This window comes from Trematomus bernacchii, unplaced genomic scaffold (genome assembly GCF_902827165.1).
Source record: "Trematomus bernacchii unplaced genomic scaffold, fTreBer1.1, whole genome shotgun sequence".
Classification (NCBI taxonomy): Eukaryota; Metazoa; Chordata; class Actinopteri; order Perciformes; family Nototheniidae; genus Trematomus; species Trematomus bernacchii.
In genome coordinates, this window is record NW_022987542.1 from 691,089 (window position 1) to 716,829 (window position 25,741).

The following is a 25,741-nucleotide window of genomic DNA, read 5'->3' on the forward strand; positions in this document are numbered from 1 at the left end:
ACGTGCTGAAGGGAGGGGCGCCCTGCTTCCTCTCGAGCGCGGCAGCAGTCGGTTCAAGAGAGAAGGGAAGCAAACTCTGTGTCCTCTGATTCTGCTCAGGGAGAAAAAGTCACGGCAGTCCCACATCTGTTGGTGAAAAATGGACAAACGAAAGGCTGTAAAACACATGTTGTCTACCCTGACAAAGGTAGACTTTGACAATTTCTGCAACGAGCTTATGCACCGCAAAGGGGAGCCGCAGGTCGTACGCATCAGGGTGGAGGGAAAAAACTACTTTGAGATCACAGAGGTTCTGCTTTCCACTTTCAATGATACCGGAGCTGTCGAAGTGGCTGCGGAGTTATTGAACGAGATTAATTGCAAAAAGGAAGCAGACGAACTGTGTGAGTACTTCATGGTTTGATGCAGAATGAGAATATAACTGTTTGGACTGAAGAACAGATTAATCAGCGACAAATAACAACGTTTAATCGATGAGGGTTTACTTGAAATAGCCTTTATTCTTATGTTTCTACACAGTTCAGGAAATGTAACCGCCTTTCTATAGTGGGCAGGGACCCGCCAGACTTCCTCTAGTCTAGAGTCATGTCAGTGTATATCCTTATTTAGTTATACAGTGTAACTCAATAAGAAATGATTTATCAAAAAAAATTTAATAAATAAGGTCCTTTTTTGTAATCCAAATATCTGTGGTTAAAAAGGAAAGCTCTTTGCATGCATTCATATGCAGACCTTTGAACCCTCCCTTGTGCTTTCATAACAATGTAATATACGAGTTAAACACGCATTAACTAAACATTGTTAAACGTACAATTTAGCACTAAAGGAGAACTGTGGACTTTGTCTCACATGATAAACATTAAAAGTGAGTTAAATCATGAGTACTCTCGTGCTCAAACCCAGCTCTGAAATAAAGAAAACATGACAAACCTCAGGAAACCTGTCAAACTGTAAGTCCATCATATTACTTTCTAACGTTGTGTTCTTTGTTATTTCAGTGGCAGCTACAGGTGTTCAATACTCAGAACCTGGATCCAGTAACAGTGAGTTGATTTCCTGTTTTACCCAAACAAACACACATCCTTTCATGTATTCAAAAATGACCTTGGGTTAAAAAACTGTAGGCATGTGCACTGTGTTTTTCTGACTGTGGCAGCATGTCAACATTTCTGCTGTGAAAACATCTTGATATATTTAAATATAGATTTTGTGGCTTTACATTTCGCCCCAAAACTATTTAATAGAGCAGTTAAACACATAGTCCTCTAATCGTGTTAAACTTAGGATACATTTAGCACAGACTGTGTTCTTTGTCTCTTATGATAATGAAAACAGTTTCAGTTTAGTTTTGACACTACTCTTTCTTCATCAGAGTCAAAATGTTGAAAGGCTCAAGGCAAACCCATGCAGTTTATAGTACATCTAGAACAATGTACACTGTTGTTGGATAACTGGTTGAACAGGTCTCTAATCTGCATCCATCAAACCTCCTTTCCTATCATCGAGAGCAGCGGTTCCCAACCTGTGGGCTGCGGCCCCCTAGTGGTCCGCGAAGGCATTGCAAGTGGGCCGCCAAATTATTTAATTATTTAACTCTTCGTTAGAGCTCATTATTTCCCATGTCATGGCGTTTTGAGCCACCCTTTGATATTTTTAATCTACTCTTCAAACACCTTAAATTAAGATTACTCGTTGATTGACTTTTAAAAATATGTATTTTAGCCAGGAGAATAGTTGTATTTATTAACTGTGTGCGGTCTTCATCTAAAAGCCCAAATAAAATATTAAAGGGTGTAAATGTAAATTCAATATTTGCCGCCAAATAATTAGCAAAACATTATGATTTGTGTGGAAACATTTTCATTATTAAGATTCTTTTCAATTTTAACCTCTTTTCCTTTCTCTTTCTTGATCCTCCTTAGCAACGGTCATTACAGTCCTTAGCAACGGTCTGTTCTACTGGATTTACAATGTGTCACATGTTCTGAATCGACCAATCAGAACTTTATTTATCCTCCGTATTGTTTATGGTTGAATGTGGGCCGCGAAAACATTTTGGATTCTTAAGTGGGCCTGAGTTGAAAAAGGTTGGGAACCGCTGATCTAGAGAATTTGAACGGCTCTCTTCTTACGGCGCAAACCGACCCGAACCCGCATATCCAGGGGCGTAGCACAAAACTCCGGGCCCCATACATAAGCTATCTCTGTTGGCCCCCTTCCTCTCTTGATCCATGTCTCTAATGCACCTTTTAAAATGTATTTACAAAGGACTGAGCCAACAACAGTACACATGAATCTGAAGCGGTTATGAACTAAAGTAGAACTAAAGTATAAATAGTCATAATAGAAGTAATAACAATCTGTGCACATTTCAACCCTCTTTCCTAAACATACTGTAGTTTACAATTACTTTACTGTGGTTAAATGAGGTTTGCTTTGAGTATCATGCTTATTTAAGTATTTATCATTCCCACGGTATAAGACAAAACAAAAAAAACACCATGTTAGTTTTGTAACCACTACCTTGAGAGAGTGCTTACTATACTGCATAATAACAGACAACTGAACAAGACTTCACAAGTCATGTTTATTTGCATAATCAATAACACACAACAAATCAGAAAGCATATATGCCAAAAAGCTCAATAATTAAAACTTTAGAAAGCTGAGAAATCTTTACAAGTTCTGCTTTGGATAATATGATTGATCTTGCAGTTATTGAACAAATATGGAGAATGTCTAACTTCGTTTTGTTCAGCCGGATAATTTTATAATGTTCGAATCATAAATCTAATGTCCAGAAGCAAAATGCTAACGTTATGCTACCAAGGAACTACAGGCGAGTCCAGCAGCACGACTTCAACGTCACGCCAACTTCAGATCCATATTCAAACACACAGATTCTAAATGGTACGAGTTGAAGTGTTTGTTTGAACAGTCTGCAGGAGGCAGGTACTTGCTTTCAAGCAGAACAGGGCCAACAAACTTAGAGGAGTGTTTACGTGTTCGGCGTAATGACGTACAACGGCCTCCACAACTTCTGTAGTCCTATTCAGCCACTTGGTAACAACCATCGTTTCTCAGACACGTGAACTCTTCAGAAATCACCAGTGGGGTCACTGCTGATGGATTTAATGTCCTAGAACAAAACGTGATCCGTCTCTTCAATGTGTCTCAACCACAGACCTTATTTACAGATATTTTCCTAAATCCTATGGAGAGATCCCATTGGCTCTGAGACGAGGGAACCAGTATTGGTCAAATGCTAACTCACTTCCTGGTTTTAGGACTCGTCACTCTCTTGGAGTTCATTCCCCAGTAAATGACACTGACAGGTCTTCTTGTTAGCAAAATCATTAGCTGACCCTCTACTTCTTCGTTGAATTATCTACCTTTAGAGCAAGCCACTCAGGAAGTTCGCCAGGCGCTGAAGCAAATTCTCATTGAATTACATCGGGAAAGAGACGTCCGTAAATCTTATAATGTTTTTCTGAGGTAAACTTTCCAGTATGAACACATGAATAGCCCTTATTTATATCATTAAATAGTAAAAGTTTTCAAATGCGCTTAAAGCCGAAAACAGAGAGTTATTTCCCCTCCTGCATTCATGTGACAGAGCCGAGAGCGGCTCAGCGGCTGGGAGGCGGGGCTTAAGGACAACTAGTGCTGGGAGGACTAAACCGTTATTGTCCTTTTGTGAGGGGTCCCGGATAGCCTTCACCATCTGTTTTTGGATACAGAATTCAGTCACTCCGATTTTATTGAGCTAGTTTCATTTTAGTTATGACACTATCTGCTAAAAGAAAACTGAAATAAAACCAAACTTTTAATTCCATGCCTTTCAAGGGCCCTCCCCCCATCTGGGCCCTGGGTAGTCAGTCCCACTTGTCCCCCCACTAAGACGCCCCTGCGCATATCCTATGAGCGTGGGATGTTGGTTATTTTCTCCATCTAGGACGACACCAAAAGCCTCCCAGACGTTGGATTTCGCTCTTGAGGAAGAGTTATTGACAATGCTGTATTCTGCGAGAGCTTCACCTCAGCCATTTCCAATACTGCGGTCAAGCCAGCCTCCACTTGGGAAAACCTAGTCAAGCCAGCCCGCACGTGATATTGCGGTGCGCGAATATCCGATGCATTACGATAGAGTCCTGGAAAAACTGCCTTCAAATTAAAAGCGCTTACTCGGTCAATAACAAATACACCTAAATAACATACCAAACATATTAAATTAAGAAATATGTACTATATAATGTTATCAATAATTATTTTAAAAAAACTACGTATAACTACCACATTATAAATGAGTGAATGTAAAACTTAAGGAGTTTCAAAATAAAAGACCTTTGAAGTCTCATATATGAGCTATCATCCCTCTGTTTTTAGATCAGAATAAAACAAAAACTCTCCAGTATCAAAGACTTATTTCACTCCAGGGTGATAGCAGGACACCCCATCTAGTCACTCAGAAAAGATCAGGACATTCTGATGTACAGTTTCAAAATAAAAGACCTTTGAAGTCTCATATATGAGCTATCATCCCTCTGTTTTTAGATAAGAATAAAACAAAAACTCTCCAGTATCAAATACTCATTTCACTCCAGGGTGATAGCAGGACATCCCAACTAGTCACTCAGAGATAATAAGGACAATCTGATGTAGAGTTTCAGAATAAAAGACCTTTGAAGTCTCATATATGAGCTATCATCCCTTTTATTTTGAAACTCTAGAGAGTTTTTGTTTTATTCTTATCTAAAAACAGAGGCATGATAGCTCATACAATAGAGACTTCAAATGTCTTTTATTTTGAAACTCTACATCAGAATGTCCTGATTTTTCTCTGAGTGACTAGATGGGGTGTCCTGCTATCACCCTGGAGTGAAATGAGTCTTTGATACTGGAGAGTTTTTGTTTTATTCTTATCTAAAAACAGAGAGATGATAGCTCATATATGAGACTTGAAAGGTCTTTTATTTTGAAACTCCTTAAGTTTTACATTCACTCATTTATAATGTGGTAGTTATACGTAGTTTGTTTTAAATAATTATTGATCACATTATATAGTACATATTTCTTAATTTAATATGTTTGGTATGTTTTTTAGGTGTATTTGTTATTGACCGAGTAAGCGCTTTTATTTTGAAGGCAGTTTTTCCAGGACTCTACCGTAATGCATAGGATATTCGCGCACCGCAATATCAGGTGCGGGCTGGCTTGACTGCGTTTTCCCAAGTGGAGGCTGGCTTGACCGCAGTTTTCCAATGTGGTGCGCTCAGCAGCAGATTGATGCGGTTCAGGTTGATGCGGTGCAGATTATGCGCGGTCCCGCGGGGGAGAGGTCTGAGGATTTAAACATTTAATTCAATTATTATTATTTTAATATATTTATTATGCAACACCCGCGATCTGACCCGCATCTTCTTTGTTTTACCCAGAACCGAACCCGGAAAACAATGTTTGAAAAAATACCACCAGCGGCCGCAAATCACTTTTTTTGCCGGTCACCCGTCAGGTACCCGACCCGATGCAGGACTCTGGCTCAGACCCAGTGATAGACTGGATAACTCTAAAGCTCCATCTCATAGCATTCTCTATTAAGGCTCCATGGCAGCGCATCATTACGACATTAAACACACAACCTGTAATATTCCTAAACTATAGTAAAAACTAGTATGGTGGTGAAACAGCATGGCATCATGGGAGTTGTAGTCTTCAGCTTCTCATGGTTAAGTGGATACACCGCCATTACAGGAGACCTTGGTGAACGTACTGTTACCATGATTACAATTACACGTCTCTTTGAACCATTTGAGATAATGTTTGTACACAACTCAACAAAACATGAATAACATCGGTGTAGGAGTTTTTATACATTTTAATGAGGAAATGTTACATATTATAACTTCAAGTGAACAGAAATCCACCTCTGGGAATGTTGGGTTACTTTAATTGTTAAGAGATCTGTTTAATGTGATTGTTGGTTATTCAATAAAAGTATTTTCCCTGTTTATCTTCCAGATCCAAGGAAGGAATTGTCCCAGAGAAATGTCTCAGCAGAGAGCAGAGTCCCAGCAGACCAGATGCTGCGCTTAGTTCGGACAGAGTTCATTAACAGAGTGTCTCAAGCTGTTCTGGAACAGCTTCTGGATAAACTTCTTGAGCGGGAAGTGATCACTTATTCTGAAATGACGTCAGCCAGAGGGAAACCCCAATTTGATAAAGCACGAGAGGTGGTGGACACGGTGCATCAAAAAGGAGCTGCAGCCTGCAGGGTTCTGATCAATGCTCTCCGAGAGATAGACCCGTATATTTACAAAGAGCTCAACTTGAGCTGAAGTTAAACCTCGTGGAGTGTGTGTGAAAGCCCCCGCTAGTTTTGCATGTTGCTACCTGTAACTAGAGATGGGTGTCAGGTACTGAGTTGTTACAGGTACCTGATTGGTCAGTTCTACTGATGTAGCAGCGCAGGGGGAGACACATATAAAAACACATTCTCTAACTGTCCAAGTCTTTTTGTTAAAACACTGCAGAGCCCATACTGTGCCTTTTTACTTCCTGTCTGTCTTCTTCTGCTGTTCCCTTTAGTGTTTACTTCCTGTCTGTCTTCTTCTGCTGTTCCCTTTAGTGTTTACTTCCTCTCTGTCTTCTTCTGCTGTTCCCTTTAGTGTTTACTTCCTGTCTGTCTTCTTCTGCTGTTCCCTTTAGTGTTTACTTCCTGTCTGTCTTCTTCTGCTGTTCCCTTTAGTGTTTACTTCCTGTTTGTCGGTTTAATTACTTTTTTTTGCGCTTACTGAGATAAAAGAGGAGGATTTAAAAGCAGTAATGTTATATGTGATTCAACTTGTAACACTGTTCAAACTGCTTATTATTATTAAAAACATGAATTAAAAACAAAGTAAGCTTCTTCAAAAGATGTGCACACACACACGCACACACACACACACACACACACACACACACACACACACGCACACACACACAAGCTTCTAGAAAAAGAGGTACATCAAAGACACTAAAATAGTTGAGTTTTATATATTAAATATTGTGTGAATGATTACGATCCCACAAAATGAAATATGCATTTAAAAAATGAAATGGTTTTATTCACGGGAGAACGCTGAAGTTTTATCATTTCTCTTAAACATATTTTTTAGTAGTTTGTTTTCCCGGTTTATTTGTTTGTTGATTTACATATTTAATAATTTACTTTTTTTAAATAATTAATAGAAGTTTATTTTAAATGTGTAGATTTTGTATAATTTTAAGCTCCATTTCTTTATTGTAAAATACCTTAAACTTAATAAATTATTTTATAAAGATGATATTATAATAACTTTCAGTCAGTCTGGAGACGGCTGACTTTATTCTCAGTCATCCTTTCACATTTTATTTCTACATTTTGGAATTTTATTTAAAAAAAGTGTTTTAACTAAAGATTTAAAGCTTTAAAAAAATATTTAATAAAGTTTGTCACACTTTGAAAATAAATCAGAATAAGTCCTTTGATTTGAAAATAATCATAATAATATTTCCTCACATTTAAGACACTTGAAAAATGACAAACTATTTTTTAATGATTAAATATTAGCAGCTTCATTTTATTGTATAAAAGGTTTCCGATTAAAATCTTCTGCAATAAACAACGTATTGTAGTGCCGAGAGAAGGGAGACGGAGGCGGTGCATCGGAGGTGCAAATCTGGCTTTATTGAGGAGCAGAAATACACATGCTGTCGGGTCGAGCCGAGAAGACTAAGAGAAAGTGCAAGAGACACACACACAGTAGGTACCCCGGAGGTACCGTCAAGATATGTGTCCGTGCGAAACAATACCCCCAACCTGTAGTTCCTGGATTGAATTATGTAACCCCAGTGTATGAATCAGTGATCACTACAGTATGATCCTATTTTCTAAAGGGTTTGAAAACAGAAGCAACAGGAAGTTAGAGCTACAAAAATAAGACTCACGTTGAAAAAAACTCCAGTAAATAAACGTTAACGTCTTTATTGTTGCAGCCGCAGCAAGACGGTGGAGGTTGAACCTGTAGGAAGTTGTAGGAAGTTGTACTTCCAAATATGGTCAGAAGAGAGCGCGCCCAAAACGTGAGACGCTGACGCAAGGATATTTAAAGAGACTTGGAGGTTTACAGAGAGAACAGACAATATGGCGCAGCGAGTACAGGTAATTAACGTCTTGTGGTTTTAGATATAATTACCTACTATCAGGGGCGGATCTACGGGGGTGCAGCTGCCCCCCCTTGCCCCCCCACTGTAGAGCCTTGTCCCCCCAGCTGCCCCCCTAGCTTTTGTGTCCCTAAAACTGTACTTGTAGAAACAAACCTACACTATGTCCACAAGATTCTCAATCAACGAAACAAGCAGTTCATTAATTAAAAGTGAATCATTTTAAATATCATTTTAGGCCCGTTAAAAACGCAGCTACGGCCCTGCATTAAACTGCGGAGCGGCGTTCACACAGACCGCGGCTCACAGAGAGAGGAGAGGGAACGAGCTGTACCCGCGTCTGAAGGTGGATCAGCTTCCCCTGGGAGCATTTCCCCTTCCACTAGTTTTGTTTTTACTACGAGAGTTTGAAACAAAATATTAATAAAACGCTGCCGTTTGAATCGATAGCGTTTAACAGACGGGCGCTGTTTGGGACGTTACGTTACAAAATACTACACAGACAGCGCTCGCTGGGAGATCGATCACTTTGCTAAACTATGCGGTACTGTTAAATCCACGTGAATTACACATTACAGCAATGAGGCCAGATCAATGAATACAGGTCAGTCGCTGAACGTCTCCAGGAAGCTGCTTCTAGTCAGTGACCTCTGCTCTTTCTGATGATGATGATCTCTGTGTGTGTGTGTGTGTGTGTGTGTGTGTGTGTGTGTGTGTGTGTGTGTGTGTGTGTGTGTGTGTGTGTGTGTGTGTGTGTGTGTGTGTGTAAATAAAAATCTCACTTTTATCAAGACTTTTAGAAACATTTGTAAAAACACCAACATTTTGTTTAGTAAACCTATATTTGTAAAAGAGCCATTTTTCTTATTAAAGTATATGTAATCCTTAAATAGAATACAGTTATTTGAAAAAATCAGTAGTCACATGAGTCCAAAAATTAAATATACAATAAGAAAAATGTCTTCTTCTGATTTTTGGGGCAAAAAAATGGAAATAAAAGTGATTTTATTAAATATCTTTAACCCAGGTCTGATTTCATCATTTGATATCCCGTCTATTGGAGAGTTGCTGAAATCATTTTTAGTTTCTTAACTGTGTTTTATTGAGATAACTTTTATCGTACGCACAACTTTGGCTTCTCTTGCTTCATAATAATAAACCTTTATAAATCAAATGCGTGTTTTGGTGTCAACAAAACGGAGAGGAAGTCCGGCTGCTAACATTAAATATTAATTATCAAGAGAGACATTTCTAATCTTCAACGACTGCTGGTACTTTTTTGGGTAAAACGAAATAACTGCAAAACAGAAATTAAATCATTAAATTGACAAAAAGTTCAGTTTTCATTTTCATTTCACTCCTAAACATTAGTGCGCCTTAATAATATAAATAATAATAATAATGTTGACATCAAATGAGAATCTTTTTTACATTTTTATTTGCAGACAATGAGGATTTTAAATATAAATAACGCCCTTTTTTCCACATCATTTACTAACAATGATCCAGGTACAACTAATTATAATCTGTATATAATGTTTCACGACGTCATGACATCACCAAAATGGACCAATCCGCGGAGCTCCTCACACACCAGGATCCCTTGGCATTACTATCAAACGCAGTGGGGGGACCTTGAGCGTACATTTTCAACTAACAGGGGGTGTTTCTCAATGTCGAGTACGCTTGCTTGGTAGCACATGTCTTCCGAGCATCTTGCTTCAGAAGCGAGGCAAGAATACTTCCTGGCATTCGGAAAACGAAGAGTGGAACAGGCGAGCAAGTGTGCAGGTGTGCGTCATATGAGAGGCCCCGCCTTACATCTTCCGCCACAGATTTGGGGAAATTGGTCCGTGCGCAAAGCATTGTGGGGATTTTAAGACCGCGGAGTCTACACATGTGCAGCCTCGAAATTTCTCAAAACGAAGTACGCCGGGCTCGGTAGATTTCCAAGTATGCTGGACATTGGAACAGTCCTTCGGCGACACTCGATGACGTAGTATGCTTGAAATAGTGGCTCTGAAGCAGCTTTACTCGAGATTGAGAAACACCCAGGGAGTCCCATTGACTTGCATAGAGCTCCCTGGTTGGTAATAGACGAGTTGGGATGGTGGAGAAATGCTCTCCACAGACCCATTCTCACAGCGTTATAAACCTTTTTCTTACTCAATATCAAGCCACACTTATTGTTTTTACTTCAGCTGTGAGTGTTTGTGTGTGCTCAGGATGAGTTTCGCTTGTTCTCTCTGTATCGCCGACCCGGAAACCACACCAGTAAGCCAGCTCACTGAGCAGCGAGCCTCGCAATGTCCCGACCAATCAGAGCACACTGGGCTCACAGGGAGGGGGGGGCAGGAGCTCCAACAAGCCGTTTAGGACAGAGAGTGAATACACATACTATACAGAGATGCTGTATGAGAAACCAATGTGAGTTTGGAACATTGCACAATTTAAATCTATTCTAGTAGACCTCAACAATGGAATTATGATAGAAATGGCCATGACATGGGACCTTTAACAAAAGTCCAGTCCAATAACCGTCTGTCTTCAGCTCATAGAGTCCTGTTGTGAACCAGGAAATGTTGAGGACCCCAAAGTGTTATGATAGAAATGTACAGTAGGGTCTCCAGCTCATAGAAACTGCCGGATGCTAACCTGCAGATGTTGGGACATTTACACAATTAACATGAGTTGCATTAATTAGCATTATTAAGCCTCTGCAGACAATAGATCAAACATGTCTTGGGTGATTTGAACAGTTTTGGAGTGTGTTGGGTGTTATTGAGGAAGCTGAATCCATTCTCAGGATCATCAATGACTTCTGATTGGCTGATGCTGCCTAACATAAGTGGCTTTGGATATAGAGAGCACAAGATGAAAATGATTACCTCTACCAATTCAACCGATTCTTCCAATCCAAATGATCCAGAGTCCCCTAAAATTCAAAATCAACCGAAAATTCACTAAAACCAGCCCCTAGGGACTACAGATACAGATATGAAGATTTTTCTGGCCAAGTTTGATACTGAAAATGTGAGAAATTGATTCAACATCCTCAAAAGCCACTCGAAATTGTCCAAATCGGCAAAGCCACTTTTTAACTATTGTCTCCATACGCAAATTAATGCTAATTAACGCAACTTGTGCTAAACATTTCCAACATAAAACCTTGGGGTCCTCAACATGTCTGGGTTCACAGTAGACTAAATATATATATTTAATTAAATATTAACTGTCATTAAGGTTTAAAATAACAACTCTTTTTATTTGCACTGCCACCATGCTGCTCTTATCTGTTGTCTATTTCTTTATTATTAATAATGCATACTTTTTAATATAATATCTGAGTCTACAGTTTGTGCTTCATCTGCATAATACACTTACCGTACATCATAACTGGACACATAAAGGGATTCTGAGTCTGCACATCAATCATCAGAATCAGTTTTCATTGTTTTATCAAATACTTTTAAAAATAGACACATTTCTTTGTTTCTTATTCCTCAGACGTAATTAAACATTTCTCACATTTAACCAATTTATTACATTTTTTACACAACGATAAAAAACAGAACAACGTGGTTTCTTTTTTTAAGACAATATTGAAAATGTTAATCTGTAAATTAAATAAAGCGTGAGTCCTACCTTAGCCCCCCCCTCTCCAGGTGAGTCCTGTCTGAGCCCCCCCCTCTCAAGACCCCTTAAAACAACTAAAGGACCAATGATAAACACTGGAGATCAAAGCCATGCAACACACAGCTGTTTTTAGTCATGTGACTGATCACCTGTTGGAGTTGTGTAAAGCTCAGCTGGAGTTTACATGAGGTCAGTGTTTACTTGTCAAACCTGAACTCCTGCTTTGCGTTGCTGTGTGTGTGTGTGTGTGTGTGTGTGTGTGTGTGTGTGTGTGTGTGTGTGTGTGTGTGTGTGTGTGTGTGTGTGTGTGTGTGTGTGTGTGTGTGTGTGTGTGTGTGTGTGTGTGTGGGTTAGGGTTAGTGGAATGTGGAACACTCAAAGATCTTAAGGTAGCCTACATTATTCTTTTATTTTGTATTTTTCTAAAGGCATTGTTTTGGCCGGAGAGGGCCTTTTATCAGTTATAGTATTCAAGTTGAAAAGCGGGCAATGATTAAAGGTTCATCCATTCCAGGATTTGAACCAGTTGCGCGGAGGACGTCGCTGCATGCGGGCCGCCGGCTCTATCCACTGGGCTATCTATTCTTTCAACTGTTCGACTTTTTTTTTAATACTCATAATTGTCTTTTTGTTCACAACTTCTCCACATTTCAAAGTGTTTCCCGAGCCAGAACGACCTATCTTTCTTCCTGGCTTGCTCTATAATGATCCAATACAAATGCAATACCAACAACAACTCAACGGCAACAACGCAAACTACGACAACAACCCACACATTGCGCATTGTTTAGAGCGGTTATAAAGTGTTGAAGCGCTCAAATTCGAAACTGTTTCAACCTGTCACCTGTCAGAATCGAGACGAGGCAGTGCATTGAATCACCTGATTGGACCGCGAACCCAACCCGGTATCACGGCAAGACGTGAACATGTGACGATCTACCACGCTGGGAGACGTGAATATATCACGGTTTCGTCTCTTCAAACGTGACAGTTACACGGTATTGTTAACATGGCCCAACCAGTGAGAAATACCCGGAAGTGCCAAGCAAATGGTCTACCGCGCCTATTGGTCGATTTTTATTGTCAAAATGAGATGTTTTTAATTTATTTTTTAATCGTCACACTCGATTTCGCCGATTTTCTTGTTGCCCCAGCTGGTCGACACCTCTTTTAGCAGAAACAAAGGCTACATTAATGTATTAAATCCATGTTAATCCATGTGTGTGGATCATAGACTGTATAACAAGTCTGACAAACAGGAAGCACTGAAAACGTGACGTGGATCATAAATATATCAGCAATTAAACAACATCTTACATTTCTCTTCACACAATACGTCTCCTTGCAGTATCAATACTAATTCGGCTGACTTTTATATTTGATCCAATTGGTAGATAGGTTATATTTACACCATAACGGTGCACAGCTGATATAAAAGGACTTGTCGTTTTTAAAGATATTACTGATTTTCTTTGAATATAAGAATGTAAATACTGAGTTGAGAGAATAGTCAGGGGATTTGGGTGATGGGAGACACATCTATGGAATCACAATTTCAATAGCTTACTGTTAAATGACGGATATACCTTTCTGTCTGTGATGTTTTACAAATCAGATATTAGAAGTAAAACATGTGAAATAATATAGTAATATATATAGTAATCCTGTACAATTATGTGAAAACATGAATAAAACTACACATCTTCAGATGTTATACATACACAAGTGTCCTACACTAATAATACAAAGTTATTATGGCTGTGTGTACCTTGTGTGCACCGCCTAGTGGTTAAAGCACGTTATTGAATTAGTTGTGTATATGATATGTCAATGATCCTTAGAAAATCTTGAAATCTTGAAAGGGATATGCAAAATAGCCATTATATACAGTCTTTAATGAACTATTAGTAGAGAATAACGAGTAATGAATATACTTTATAGGGATCTGCAGATAAATGTTTAGTCTTCTCAAGCAGCAGCTATCAAATATCTCTCCTGATTGTTGGCACTTGACAATCACCTTTCCCTGAATTTTACTCAGGTGTAACTAAAGCCTGATTTAAGGGTTGTTTATATTTCACATCATTAATCAGAATCTGCAAAGTAACTAAAATAAATGTAGTGGAGTAAAAATACCAGGTTAACCTCTGAATTGTAGTGGAGTAGAATTGCTGTTTTGTTTAGTAATGGATATTGAATATGGAATAAAGGTTTTGACAAGACCTGGTGTAACAATAATCAAAAAGGACATTAAAAGAGCTCCAGATGTTAATGATCTAAACAAAACAGAACACCTGAAATGTATATTTAAATACTTTATTAAGGGCAGTGAATTAGTTTTTTCTGTATGTTTTTCAAATCAGTGTTATACAGTAAGTGTCATAGACAGTGTTACATTGCTATTATTATCCTTAAAATATATATAAAACAAAACCACTTATGATCTTTTTATTTGAGTGGTTTACTAATGACAGTTAATTCTGTTTCTGCTATTGATGGTTTCATTTTGTGAAAAATAATAAAATAATAAAATGCAATAACGTGCTTTAACCAGTAGATGTGCCTTTCTATCAGCTGTGCACCGTTATGGCGTAAATACAGCCTATCTACCAATTGGATCAAATATAAAAGTCAGCCGAATTATTATTGATACTGCAAGGAGACGTATTGTGTGAAAATAAATGTAAGATGTTGTTTAATTGCTGATATATTTATGATCCACGTCACGTTTTCAGTTTTGGCGGCAGTTCCTGTTTGTCTAGAAGTCTTCTCATCAGGGCTCTATAAATACAGAACTACGGCAGATATGTCATATTTAATGCAGCCGAACCGTGTATTACAATGCCGTTATGTGATGACCTCCAAAGAGAAAAGCAAGCACACTCGGAATAAAGTATTATTTTATTTTATTTAAATGTTTTCGGATTTCACATCGCATAAACACCATTTCCCAACGTGCATTGCGGCTAAACCATCAAATCACCGAGCTGAGGACCTTGCTTACGTCTGTTTCTGGTATTTTTTATGACGTTTGTATTTAGTTATACACACATTCCTTCACATTTACATTTTAATTTACATTAAAGTATTTTGTGAGGCCTTCTAAAATGTTTTTAAATATAACTACGGTTCTAGTTGAAGAGTTTGTAAATGAACATGAACCGAAGCTGTTGCCTGGCAACGCAATCGCACAACGTCACGTCCGTTAATTCCACATCCACACACATGGATTAACATCGATTTAATACATTAATGTAGCCTTTGTTTCTGCTCAAAGAGGTGTCGACCAGCTAGGGCAACAAGAAAATCGGCGAAATCGAGTGTGACGATTAAAAAATGTATTGAAAACATCTAATTTTGACAATAAAAACCGACCAATAGTCTTGGTATAGCATTTGCTTGGCACTTCCGGGTATTTCTCCACGTCTTGCCGTGATACCGGGTTGGCGAACCAGTCAAGTGATTCTTTCAGGCAATGAAGCAGTTGCTGCTTCGGACGTCATATGTCACGTGATTTGAACCAAGCTTCGAAGCAGTGCTTCTATTGAATAGGAAGTCCAGGGTTTGAAGCACGTATCGAAGCTTCAGTGTCAAACTGCCATCACTAGGGGGTACTGTCATGTCTCGGAAGATTATTTAAGTTTGTTTTGTCCTGTCTTTGTGTTGTTTCGTGTCTTCCTGGTTAATTTGGAAAAGTAACTCTCCCTATCTTTTGAGTTCTCTGTGCGCCCCGCCCCCGTGTGTCACTCGTGTCTGTGATTGTCTACCCGGTCCTGATTGTGTCCACCTGTGCCCCCTCACCTCGTGTATATATTGTCCTAGTCTCCCTTTGTCTTGTGCCAGTTCGTCTTCTTATGTCACGTAGACTACGAGCATCTGGAGCCAAGCCAGGATCATTGATTTGCCCAGTGCCTTTTCCTCTAGTGAGTGTTTTTGTTTTTTCCACACCTTAAGTGACGTTTTTTTTCTCTATCGAGTGATCTTTTGTTTGAAACCTTGTATACTGTGCCAAACCCAGTAAAGGACCTTATTTTGAAAACACCCTTCTGTGTCGAGTTTTGCGTTTGGGTTCATGCTTCAGAGTTCAGTTTGACAAGGGGCTGATCACTTACCAAACCAGGTAGCCTACTTCAACAATCTATTTTTAATAATCGTCCAGAATGTCCTCATTTTGGCTTTGATGATGAGGGTTAATGTGTACATACAGCTCAAAGAAGTGAATTATGTGGAACATTCAACTGTTTACCTTGTCGCATTCAAGTTTTTAATGAAATCAAAGCCATTGTTGATAATGATCTGTATTGTCTCTCTATTTCCTCATCTTCCACACGTTCGCAACATCAATTGAATAAAACAAGCAGGTCTCCATGTAAATGAAGGTGTCTTTATATACTGTAGGTGTATGAGGCCCTGACACATGTATGCACCTCAACATGAACAAATCCCTAAAAAGCCGCCTGCATGATACAGAAAATGCTCTTTAAACAAAACTCTGAATGGCTATTCCTGCCATTCTAACACGAAAGCTTCATGTAGGCGTGCGTGCGTGCGTGCGTGCGTGCGTGCGTGCGTGCGTGCGTGCGTGTGTGAGGGGGGGGGGTCCGTGGATCAGAGTGACAGGTGACGCTCGCTGCGGCGATTAATCCCCCATCAAAATGCTTCTGTCAAATGAAGCTGCTGGGTCGCGTCTCCTGAGTAAATCGCCAGAACGCCGACACCTCCTCATCTCCACCGCTCCCATGTTTTATTTTGTGTTGCCATAAGTTAGTCTCTCTCCGTTGGTGCGCTGGGCTAATGCTAATACAGGCAAATAAAATGGCGGCTTCACAAAACCTTTCAGAGTTTTACGGGGCGTGGTTTGCAATTCGCCCAGCCAATCAGAAATTGTTAGTGTGGCCGACACACCCACGAACCTTTTCCTCCCCAAGAAAGTAGCACCTCTCTAGCAGGGACTATCTGGAGGTGAAAAGGTTGGCACGAACTAGGGACAAGTTCCAGATCTTTTTGGTGTGAAACCGAATCCCCCCCCCCTATCGGCCTAGTTCGGGGGGAAAAGCACTCCGGTGTGAAAGTGCCTTATGACCCAGCCGTGTGTCAATGAGTTGATATTTTATAGATGTTACATAAAGTGCTGCCTTCACATGCATTCGGTAATACTAACACCAAGTAACTATCCCAATCATATAGCCTTGGCTGTAGGCACTAAAAGCTTTACAAGAGATAAGATATCTTTCAGTAGGCTGCTCTCCTGGCAGGCAGACCGACCTTTGGCTTTGTCCACTGAGGGTTGTCTATTGTCCCTTTCTAAACCATAAGCATTGAAATATAAGTGCAGTTACTCAGTAGGGGTGTATCATTAGATTACTAAGGCTTATCGATAGCGAGAATCTATTTAGGCTAAGTTGTCTTTATTCTTGTTTTTACAATCAGCACTTGAAAAAATAGGCAATTGCAAACGACAAGGTATGACAAAATGAGATGCAAGTCACTATGGCAACACTGACAAATAAATGTAAATCGTGTCTCAAAAAAATGTGAATACGAATAAAAAACCTATACTGTGCATGCTCATTTCCGTAACCACTACGTTGGCATGTATAATGTTTTACAGTCTGTTGCAAAAATACAAACGGATTCAGGCTCTCTATTCATGGTGAAATAAACACTGACGTTTAGGTGCAGTTCTGGGACAAGTATTCAGACATGTTGGTTCACGTGCTGTAGGGAGGGGCGCCCTGCTTCCTCTCGAGCGCGGCAGCAGTCGGTTCAAGAGAAAAGGGAAGCAAACTCTGTGTCCTCTGCTTCTGCTCAGGGAGAAAAAGTCACGGCAGTCCCACATCTGTTGGTGAAAAATGGACAAACGAAAGGCTGTAAAACACATGTTGTCTACCCTGACAAAGGACAACTTTGCCGATTTCTGCGACGAGCTTGTGCACCGCAAAGGGGAGCCGCAGGTCACACTCGACATGGTGGAGGGAAAAAGCCGCTCTGAGATCAGAGAGGTTCTGCTTTCCACTTTCAATGAAAAAGCTGTCGAAGTGGCTGCGGAGTTATTGAACGAGATTAAATGCAAAAAGGAAGCAGACGAACTGTGTGAGTACTTCATGGTTTGATGCAGAATGAGAATATAACTGTTTGGACTGAAGAACATTGAGTCCTAAATGTCTGCTTGCAGATTAATCAGCGACAAATAACAACGTTTAATCGATGAGGGTTTACTTGAAATAGCCTTTATTCTTATATTTCTACACAGTTCAGGAAATGTAACCGCCTTTCTATAGTGGGCAGGGACCCGCCCGACTTCCTCTAGTCTAGAGTCATGTCAGTGTATATCCTTATTTAGTTATACAGTGTAACTTAATAAGAAAAAATGTATCAAAAAAATAAAATAAATAAGGTCCTTTTATGTAATCCAAATATCTGTGGTTAAAAAGGAAAGCTCTTTGCATGCATTCATATGCAGACCTTTGAACCCTCCCTTGTGCTTTCATAACAATGTAATATACGAGTTAAACACGCATTAACTAAACATTGTTAAACGTACAATTTAGCACTAAAGGAGAACTGTGGACTTTGTCTCACATGATAAACATTAAAAGTGAGTTAAATCATGAGTACTCTCGTGCTCAAACCCAAGCTCTGAAATAAAGAAAACATGACAAACCTCAGGAAACCTGTCAAACTGTAAGTCCATCATATTACTTTCTAACGTTGTTTTCTTTGTTATTTCAGTGGCAGCTACAGGTGTTCAATACTCAGAACCTGGATCCAGTAACAGTGAGTTGATTTCCTGTTTTACCCTAACAAACACACATCCTTTCATGTATTCAAAAATGACCTTGGGTTAAAAAACTGTAGGCATGTGCACTGTGTTTTTCTGACTGTGGCAGCATGTCAACATTTCTGCTGTGAAAACATCTTGATATATTTAAATATAGATTTTGTGGCTTTAAATGTAGCCCCAAAACTATTTAATAGAGCAGTTAAACACATCGTCATTTAATCGTGTTAAACTTAGGATACATTTAGCACAGACTGTGTTCTTTGTCTCTTATGATAATGAAAACAGTTTCAGTTTAGTTTTGACACTACTCTTTCTTCATCAGAGTCAAAATGATGAAAGGCTCAAGGCAAACCCATGCAGTTTATAGTACATCTAGAACAATGTACACTGTTGTTGGATAACTGGTTGAACAGAGGCCTGTACTACGAAGCCGGTTCAACATAACCTGGATATGTTTGAGTTAGCCGGTTGGCCTAATCCAAAACATACCCGCTCTCGCTAAGCGGTCCTACGACGCTGGTTATCAACTCGTTAACTCAAGCCATGGTTTCTCTGAGTGCGCGTTCACATTTAAGGGGCGGGGCTAGCAACATTTGACCAATCACAAACATGGACAAGCGTACTGACAGCGCAGCGTCATACTTCCTGTATGAAAAGTGAACTTTAATATTAGTCAAATATGAAGAAGTTAAACTTTAAACATCCATGACTTAAACACTTTATCCAGGATAAAAGCCACATAGCTGCACCTGCAAGGTGAATACAGCTGGTAAAAGAAAAAGCATTTGAATGCGTACATTAACTTAATTAAGGTTTATGAAATCACTGCCCCGTATAAGACACGATCTGACTTTAATTACATTTGACTCGAGTGTTTCGTCAACTTAATGTGTTGCTTAAAATACAGTATGTGACACTGTGAGTGTCGCACGGCCAGATACGGCTCAGCTGACTCAGATAAGGAAATATATGATACATTATGATGTGATATGATATGAATGATAATGGGACACATCGACGTCTGCACTCACAGTGCCGCGGACTGTACTTAATGTTACTCTGATCCGGTTACTTATGTCGTGGCAGATATTTAAGTAAGCTTTCTTAACGCTAATGTTATAATAGTCAGATTGCTCTGAAGATGGGAGGGGATATTCTATTCATTTTCACGTTCACACAGTCAGTTGATTTTTGCCGGCCGTCTTTCCTGCAACGGCAGTTTTTCTGTATTTCCTCTATCCTGTAATATGACTTGATAGCTTTAAACTCCGCACACGGAGCTCTGATTGGTCAGCAGGCGGTGCTTTCACTGAGTTGATCTCTTAGCCTGCAACCTAACCGCCTCCCAAGGAGGCTAGCCGCTCAGCATAAGTTACCATGGAGATCTAGCCCGCTAAAAAGAGAACCAGCGTCGTAGGACCGGAAAGCCCGAGTTTTCCCTGAAGTTAGCCGGCTAAGAGAAAATCCGGCTTCGTAGTACAGGCCTCTGGTCTCTAATCTGCATCCATCAAACCTCCTTTCCTATCATCTAGAGCAGCGCTTCCCAGCCTGTGGGCCACGGCCCCATAGTGGTCCGCGAAGGCATTGCAAGTGGGCCGCCAAATGATTTAATTTAATTTTTTTATTTTTTTATTTTAAATGTTGTACAAGCTAAAGACACAAACATGGACATAACAATAACATATAGGAGATGACATTCCCATCTCAGACAAAAACAAAAACAGAAGAAATAAAGATACAGTCAGTAGGATCACTTCAACATTTCACAAACAAAAAAAGGTTGACAACCAAAAACCACCAAAAACAAAACATGGCATATTTATAGTTCCTTTAATCCCACTCTTCGTTAGAGCTCATTATTTCACATTTCATGGCGTGTTGAGCCTTTGATTTTTTGTGGCAATCATTTTTTCCAAAATAAATGGTATTTTTAATCTACTCTTCAAACACCTTAAATTAAGATTACTCCTTTATTGACTTTTAAAAATATGTATTTTAGCCAGAAGAATAGTTGTATTTATTAACTGTGTGCGGTCTTCATCTAAAAGCCCAAATAAAATATTTAAGGGAGTAAATGTAAATTCAATATTTGCCGCCAAATAATTAGCAAAACATTATGATTTGTGTGGAAACATTTTCATTATTAAGATTTTTTTCAATTTGAACCTCTTTTCCTTTCTCTTTCTTGATCCTCCTTAGCAACGGTCATTACAGTCCTTAGCAACGGCCTGTTCTACTGGATTTACAACGTGTCACATGTTCTGAATCGACCAATCAGAACTTTATTTATCCTCCGTATTGTTTATGGTTGAATGTGGGCCGCGAAAACATTTTGGATTCTTAAGTGGGCCTGAGTTGAAAAAGGTTGGGAACCGCTGATCTAGAGAATTTGAACGGCTCTCTTCTTACGGCGCAAACCGACCCGAACCCGCATATCCAGGGGCGTAGCACAAAACTCCGGGCCCCATACATAAGCTATCTCTGTGGGCCCCCTCCCTCTCTTGATCCATGTCTCTAATGCACCTTTTAAAATGTATTTACAAAGGACTGAGCCAACAACAGTACACATGAATCTGAAGCGGTTATGAACTAAAGTAGAACTAAAGTCTAAATAGTCATAATAGAAGTAATAACAATCTGTGCACATTTCAACCCTCTTTCCTCAACATACTGTAGTTTACAATTACTTTACTGTGGTTAAATGAGGTTTGCTTGAGTATCATGCTTATTTAAGTATTTATCATTCCCACGGTATAAGACAAAACAAAAAAAACACCTTGTTAGTTTTGTAACCACTACCTTGAGAGAGTGCTTACTATACTGCATAATAACAGACAACTGAACAAGACTTCACAAGTCATGTTTATTTGCATAATCAATAACACACAACAAATCTGAAAGCATATATGCCAAAAAGCTCAATAATTAAAACTTTAGAAAGCTGAGAAATCTTTACAATTTCTGCTTTGGATAATATGATTGATCTTGCAGTTATTGAACAAATATGGAGAATGTCTAACTTCGTTTTGTTCAGTCGGATAATTTTATAATGTTCGAATCATGAATCTAATGGCCAGAAGCAAAATGCTAACGTTATGCTACCAAGGAACTACAGGCGAGTCCAGCAGCACGACTTCAACGTCACGCCAACTTCAGATCCATATTCAGACATACAGATTCTAAATGGTACGAGTTGAAGCGTTTGTTTGAACAGTCTGCAGGAGGCAGGTACTTGCTTTCAAGCAGAACAGGGCAAACAAACTTAGAGGAGTGTTTACGTGTTCGGCGTAATGACGTACAACGGCCTCCACGACTTCTGTAGTCCTATTCAGCCACTTGGTAACAACCATCGTTTCTCAGACACGTCAACTCTTCAGAAATCACCAGTGGGGTCACTGCTGATGGATTTAATGTCCTAGAACAAAACGTGATCCGTCTCTTCAATGTGTCTCAACCACAGACCTTATTTACAGATATTTTCCTAAATCCTATGGAGAGATCCCATTGGCTCTGAGACGAGGGAACCAGTATTGGTCAAATGCTAACTCACTTCCTGGTTTTAGGACTCGTCACTCTCTTGGAGTTCATTCCCCAGTAAATGACACTGACAGGTCTTCTTGTTAGCAAAATCCTTAGCTGACCCTCTACTTCTTCTTTGAATTATCTACCTTTAGAGCAAGCCACTCAGGAAGTTCGCCAAGCGCTGAAGCAAATTCTCATTTAATTACATCGGGAAAGAGACGTCCGTAAATCTTATAATGTTTTTTTGAGGTAAATCAACTTTCCAGTATGAACACATGAATATGAATTCATTTTAGTTATGACACTATCTGCTAAAAAAAAACTGAAATAAAACCAAACTTTTAATTCCATGCCTTTCAAGGGCCCTCCCCCCATCTGGGCCCTTGGTAGTCAGTCCCACTTGTCCCCCCACTAAGACGCCCCTGCGCATATCCTATGAGCAGTGAAAACATGCAATTATTAACAGACGCAGTTGCGTATTTGGCTCAAAAAGCCTGGGATGTTGGTTATTTTCTCCATCTAGGACGACACCAAAAGCCTCCCAGACGTTGGATTTCGCTCTTGAGGAAGAGTTATTGACAATGCTGTATTCTCCGAGAGCTTCACCTCAGCCATTTCCAATACTGCGGTCAAGCCAGCCTCCACTTGGGAAAACCTAGTCAAGCCAGCCCGCACGTGATATTGCGGTGCGCGAATATCCGATGCATTACGACAGAGTCCTGAAAAAACTGCCTTCAAATTAAAAGCGCTTACTCGGTCAATAACAAATACACCTAAATAACATACCAAACATATTAAATTAAGAATTATGTACTATATAATGTGATCAATAATTATTTTAAAAAAACTACGTATAACTACCACATTATAAATGAGTGAATGTAAAACTTAAGGAGTTTCAAAATAAAAGACCTTTGAAGTCTCATATATGAGCTATCATGCCTCTGTTTTTAGATAAGACTAAAACAAAAACTCTCCAGTATCAAATACTTATTTCACTCCAGGGTGATAGCAGGACACCCCATCTAGTCACTCAGAAAAGATCAGGACATTCTGATGTAGAGTTTCAGAATAAAAGACCTTTGAAGTCTCATATATATGAGCTATCATCCCTTTTATTTTGAAACTCCAGAGAGTTTTTGTTTTATTCTTATCTAAAAACAGAGGCATGATAGCTCATACAATAGAGACTTCAAATGTCTTTTATTTTGAAACTCTACATCAGAATGTCCTGATTTTCTCTGAGTGACTAGAAGGGGTGTGCTGCTATCACCCTGGAGTGAAATGAGTCTTTGATACTGGAGAGTTTTTGTTTTATTCTTATCTAAAAACAGAGGCATGATAGCTCATATATGAGACTTCAAAGGTCTTTTATTTTGAAACTCCTTAAGTTTTACATTCACTCATTTATAATGTGGTAGTTATACGTAGTTTGTTTTAAATAATTATTGATCACATTATATAGTACATATTTCTTAATTTAATATGTTTGGTATGTTTTTTAGGTGTTTTTGTTATTGACCGAGTAAGCGCTTTTATTTTGAAGGCAGTTTTTCCAGGACTCTACCGTAATGCATAGGATATTCGTGCGCCGCAATATCAGGTGCGGGCTGGCTTGACTGCGTTTTCCCAAGTGGAGGCTGGCTTGACCGCAGTTTTCCAATGTGGTGCGCTCAGCAGCAGATTGATGCGGTTCAGGTTGATGCGGTGCAGATTATGCGCGGTCCCGCGGGGGTAGGTCTGAGGATTTAAACATTTAATTCAATTATTATTATTTTAATATATTTATTATGCAACACCCGCGATCCGACCCGCATCTTCTTTGTTTTACCCAGAACCGAACCCGGAAAACAATGTTTGAAAAAATACCACCAGCGGCCGCAAATCACTTTTTTTGCCGGTCACCCGTCAGGTACCCGACCCGATGCAGGACTCTGGCTCAGACCCAGTGATAGACTGGATAACTCTAAAGCTCCATCTCATAGCATTCTCTATTAAGGCTCCATGGCAGCGCATCATTACGACATTAAACACACAACCTGTAATATTCCTAAACTATAGTAAAAACTAGTGTGGTGGTGAAACAGCGTGGCATCATGGGAGTTGTAGTCTTCAGCTTCTCATGGTTAAGTGGATACGCCGCCATTACAGGAGACCTTGGTGAACATACTGTTACCTTGATTACAATGACACGTCTCTTTGAACCATTTGAGATAATGTTTGTACACAACTCAACAAAACATGAATAATATAGGTGTAGGAGTTTTTATACATTTTAATGAGGAAATGTTACATATTATAACTTTAAGTGAACAAAAATACACCTCTGGGAATGCTGAGTTACTTTAATTTTTAAGAGATCTGTTAAATGTGATTGTTGGTTAACAAAAGTATTTTCCCTGTTTGTCTTCCAGTTCCAAGGAAGGAATTATCCCAGAGAAATGTCCCAGCAGAGAGCAGAGTCCCAGCAGAGAGCAGCGACCCAGCAGACGAGTGGCTGCTCTCAGTTCGGGCAGAGTTCATTAAAAGAGTGTCCCTACCTATCCTGAACGACCTTCTGGATAAACTCCTTGGGTCTGGAGTGATCAGTGAATCTGAAATGGAGTCAGCCAGAACCAAATCCCGAAATGAGGGAGCACGAGAGGTGGTGGACGTGGTGCGAAAAAAAGGAGTTAAACCCAGCAGTGATTTGATCAAAGCTCTCCGTGAGCTGGACCCGCATCTTTACAAACAGCTCAACTAGCCCCTGCTAGTTTTGTATGTTGCCTAGTCAGGTGATGTGGCCGTCTGACCGCTGTCAGCCAGCAGCGCAGACCCTAAAGCCACCCTTTCTTTCATTTATTTTATACAGAAACATATATGAACATATACTTTGAATGCAAACCAATTGACATCAGGGGGAGACACATGTTATAAAAACACATTCTCTAACTGTCCAAGTCTGTTCATACCGTGTACCTGTTTACTCCCTGTCTGTCTTCTTCTGCTGTTCCCTTTAGGGTTTACTTCCTGCCAGTCGGTTTAATTACTTTTTTTTGCGCTTACTGAGATAAAAGAGGATGATTTAAATGCAGTAATGTAAATTTGATATGTGATTCAACTTGTAACACTGTTCAAACTGCCTCTGTGAATAAATTCATTATTATTAAAAACATGATTTCATAACAAAGTAAGCTTCTTCAAAAGATTCGCACGCACACACGCACGCGTGTTTAATACATATTTAATCATTTACTTTTTTTTAAATAATTAATAGAAGTTTATTTTAAATTTAAGCTCCATTTCTTGATTGTAAAATACCTTAAACTTAATAAATGATTTTATAAAGATGATATTATAATAACTTTCAGTCAGTCTGGAGACGGCTGACTTTATTCTCAGTCATCCTTTCACATTTTATTTCTACATTTTGGAATTTTATTTTAAAAAAGTGTTTTAACTAAAGATTTAAAGCTTTAAAAAAATATTTAATAAAGTTTGTCACACTTTGAAAATAAATCAGAATAAGTCCTTTGATTTGAAAATAATCATAATAATATTTCCTCACATTTAAGACACTTGAAAAATGACAAACTATTTTTTAATGATTAAATATTAGCAGCTTCATTTTATTGTATA

The 25,741-nt window shown here is 39.2% G+C and overlaps 2 protein-coding genes across 3 annotated transcripts in view; both read left to right on the top strand.

Annotated features, from left to right (window-relative positions):
• LOC117476203 (caspase-1-like) overlaps window positions 1-6,892 on the top strand; it is a 61,392-nt gene extending 54,500 nt beyond the window's left edge. For both annotated transcript variants that reach the window (XM_034122577.1, XM_034122576.1), the window contains exons 2-3: window positions 999-1,043; window positions 6,019-6,892. In XM_034122577.1, the coding sequence (XP_033978468.1) occupies window positions 999-1,043; window positions 6,019-6,335 (362 nt within the window). In that variant the 3' untranslated portion in view covers window positions 6,336-6,892. The remainder of the gene's footprint in view (window positions 1-998; window positions 1,044-6,018) is intronic.
• Window positions 1-25,288, top strand: LOC117476200. The gene is made up of 4 exons (XM_034122573.1): window positions 1-187; window positions 17,718-17,910; window positions 18,550-18,594; window positions 24,538-25,288. Exons 1-4 carry the CDS (start codon window positions 140-142, stop codon window positions 24,864-24,866), a joined length of 615 nt encoding a protein of 204 aa, XP_033978464.1. The 5' UTR covers window positions 1-139; the 3' UTR covers window positions 24,867-25,288.
• Window positions 25,289-25,741: the final 453 nt, after the last annotated feature.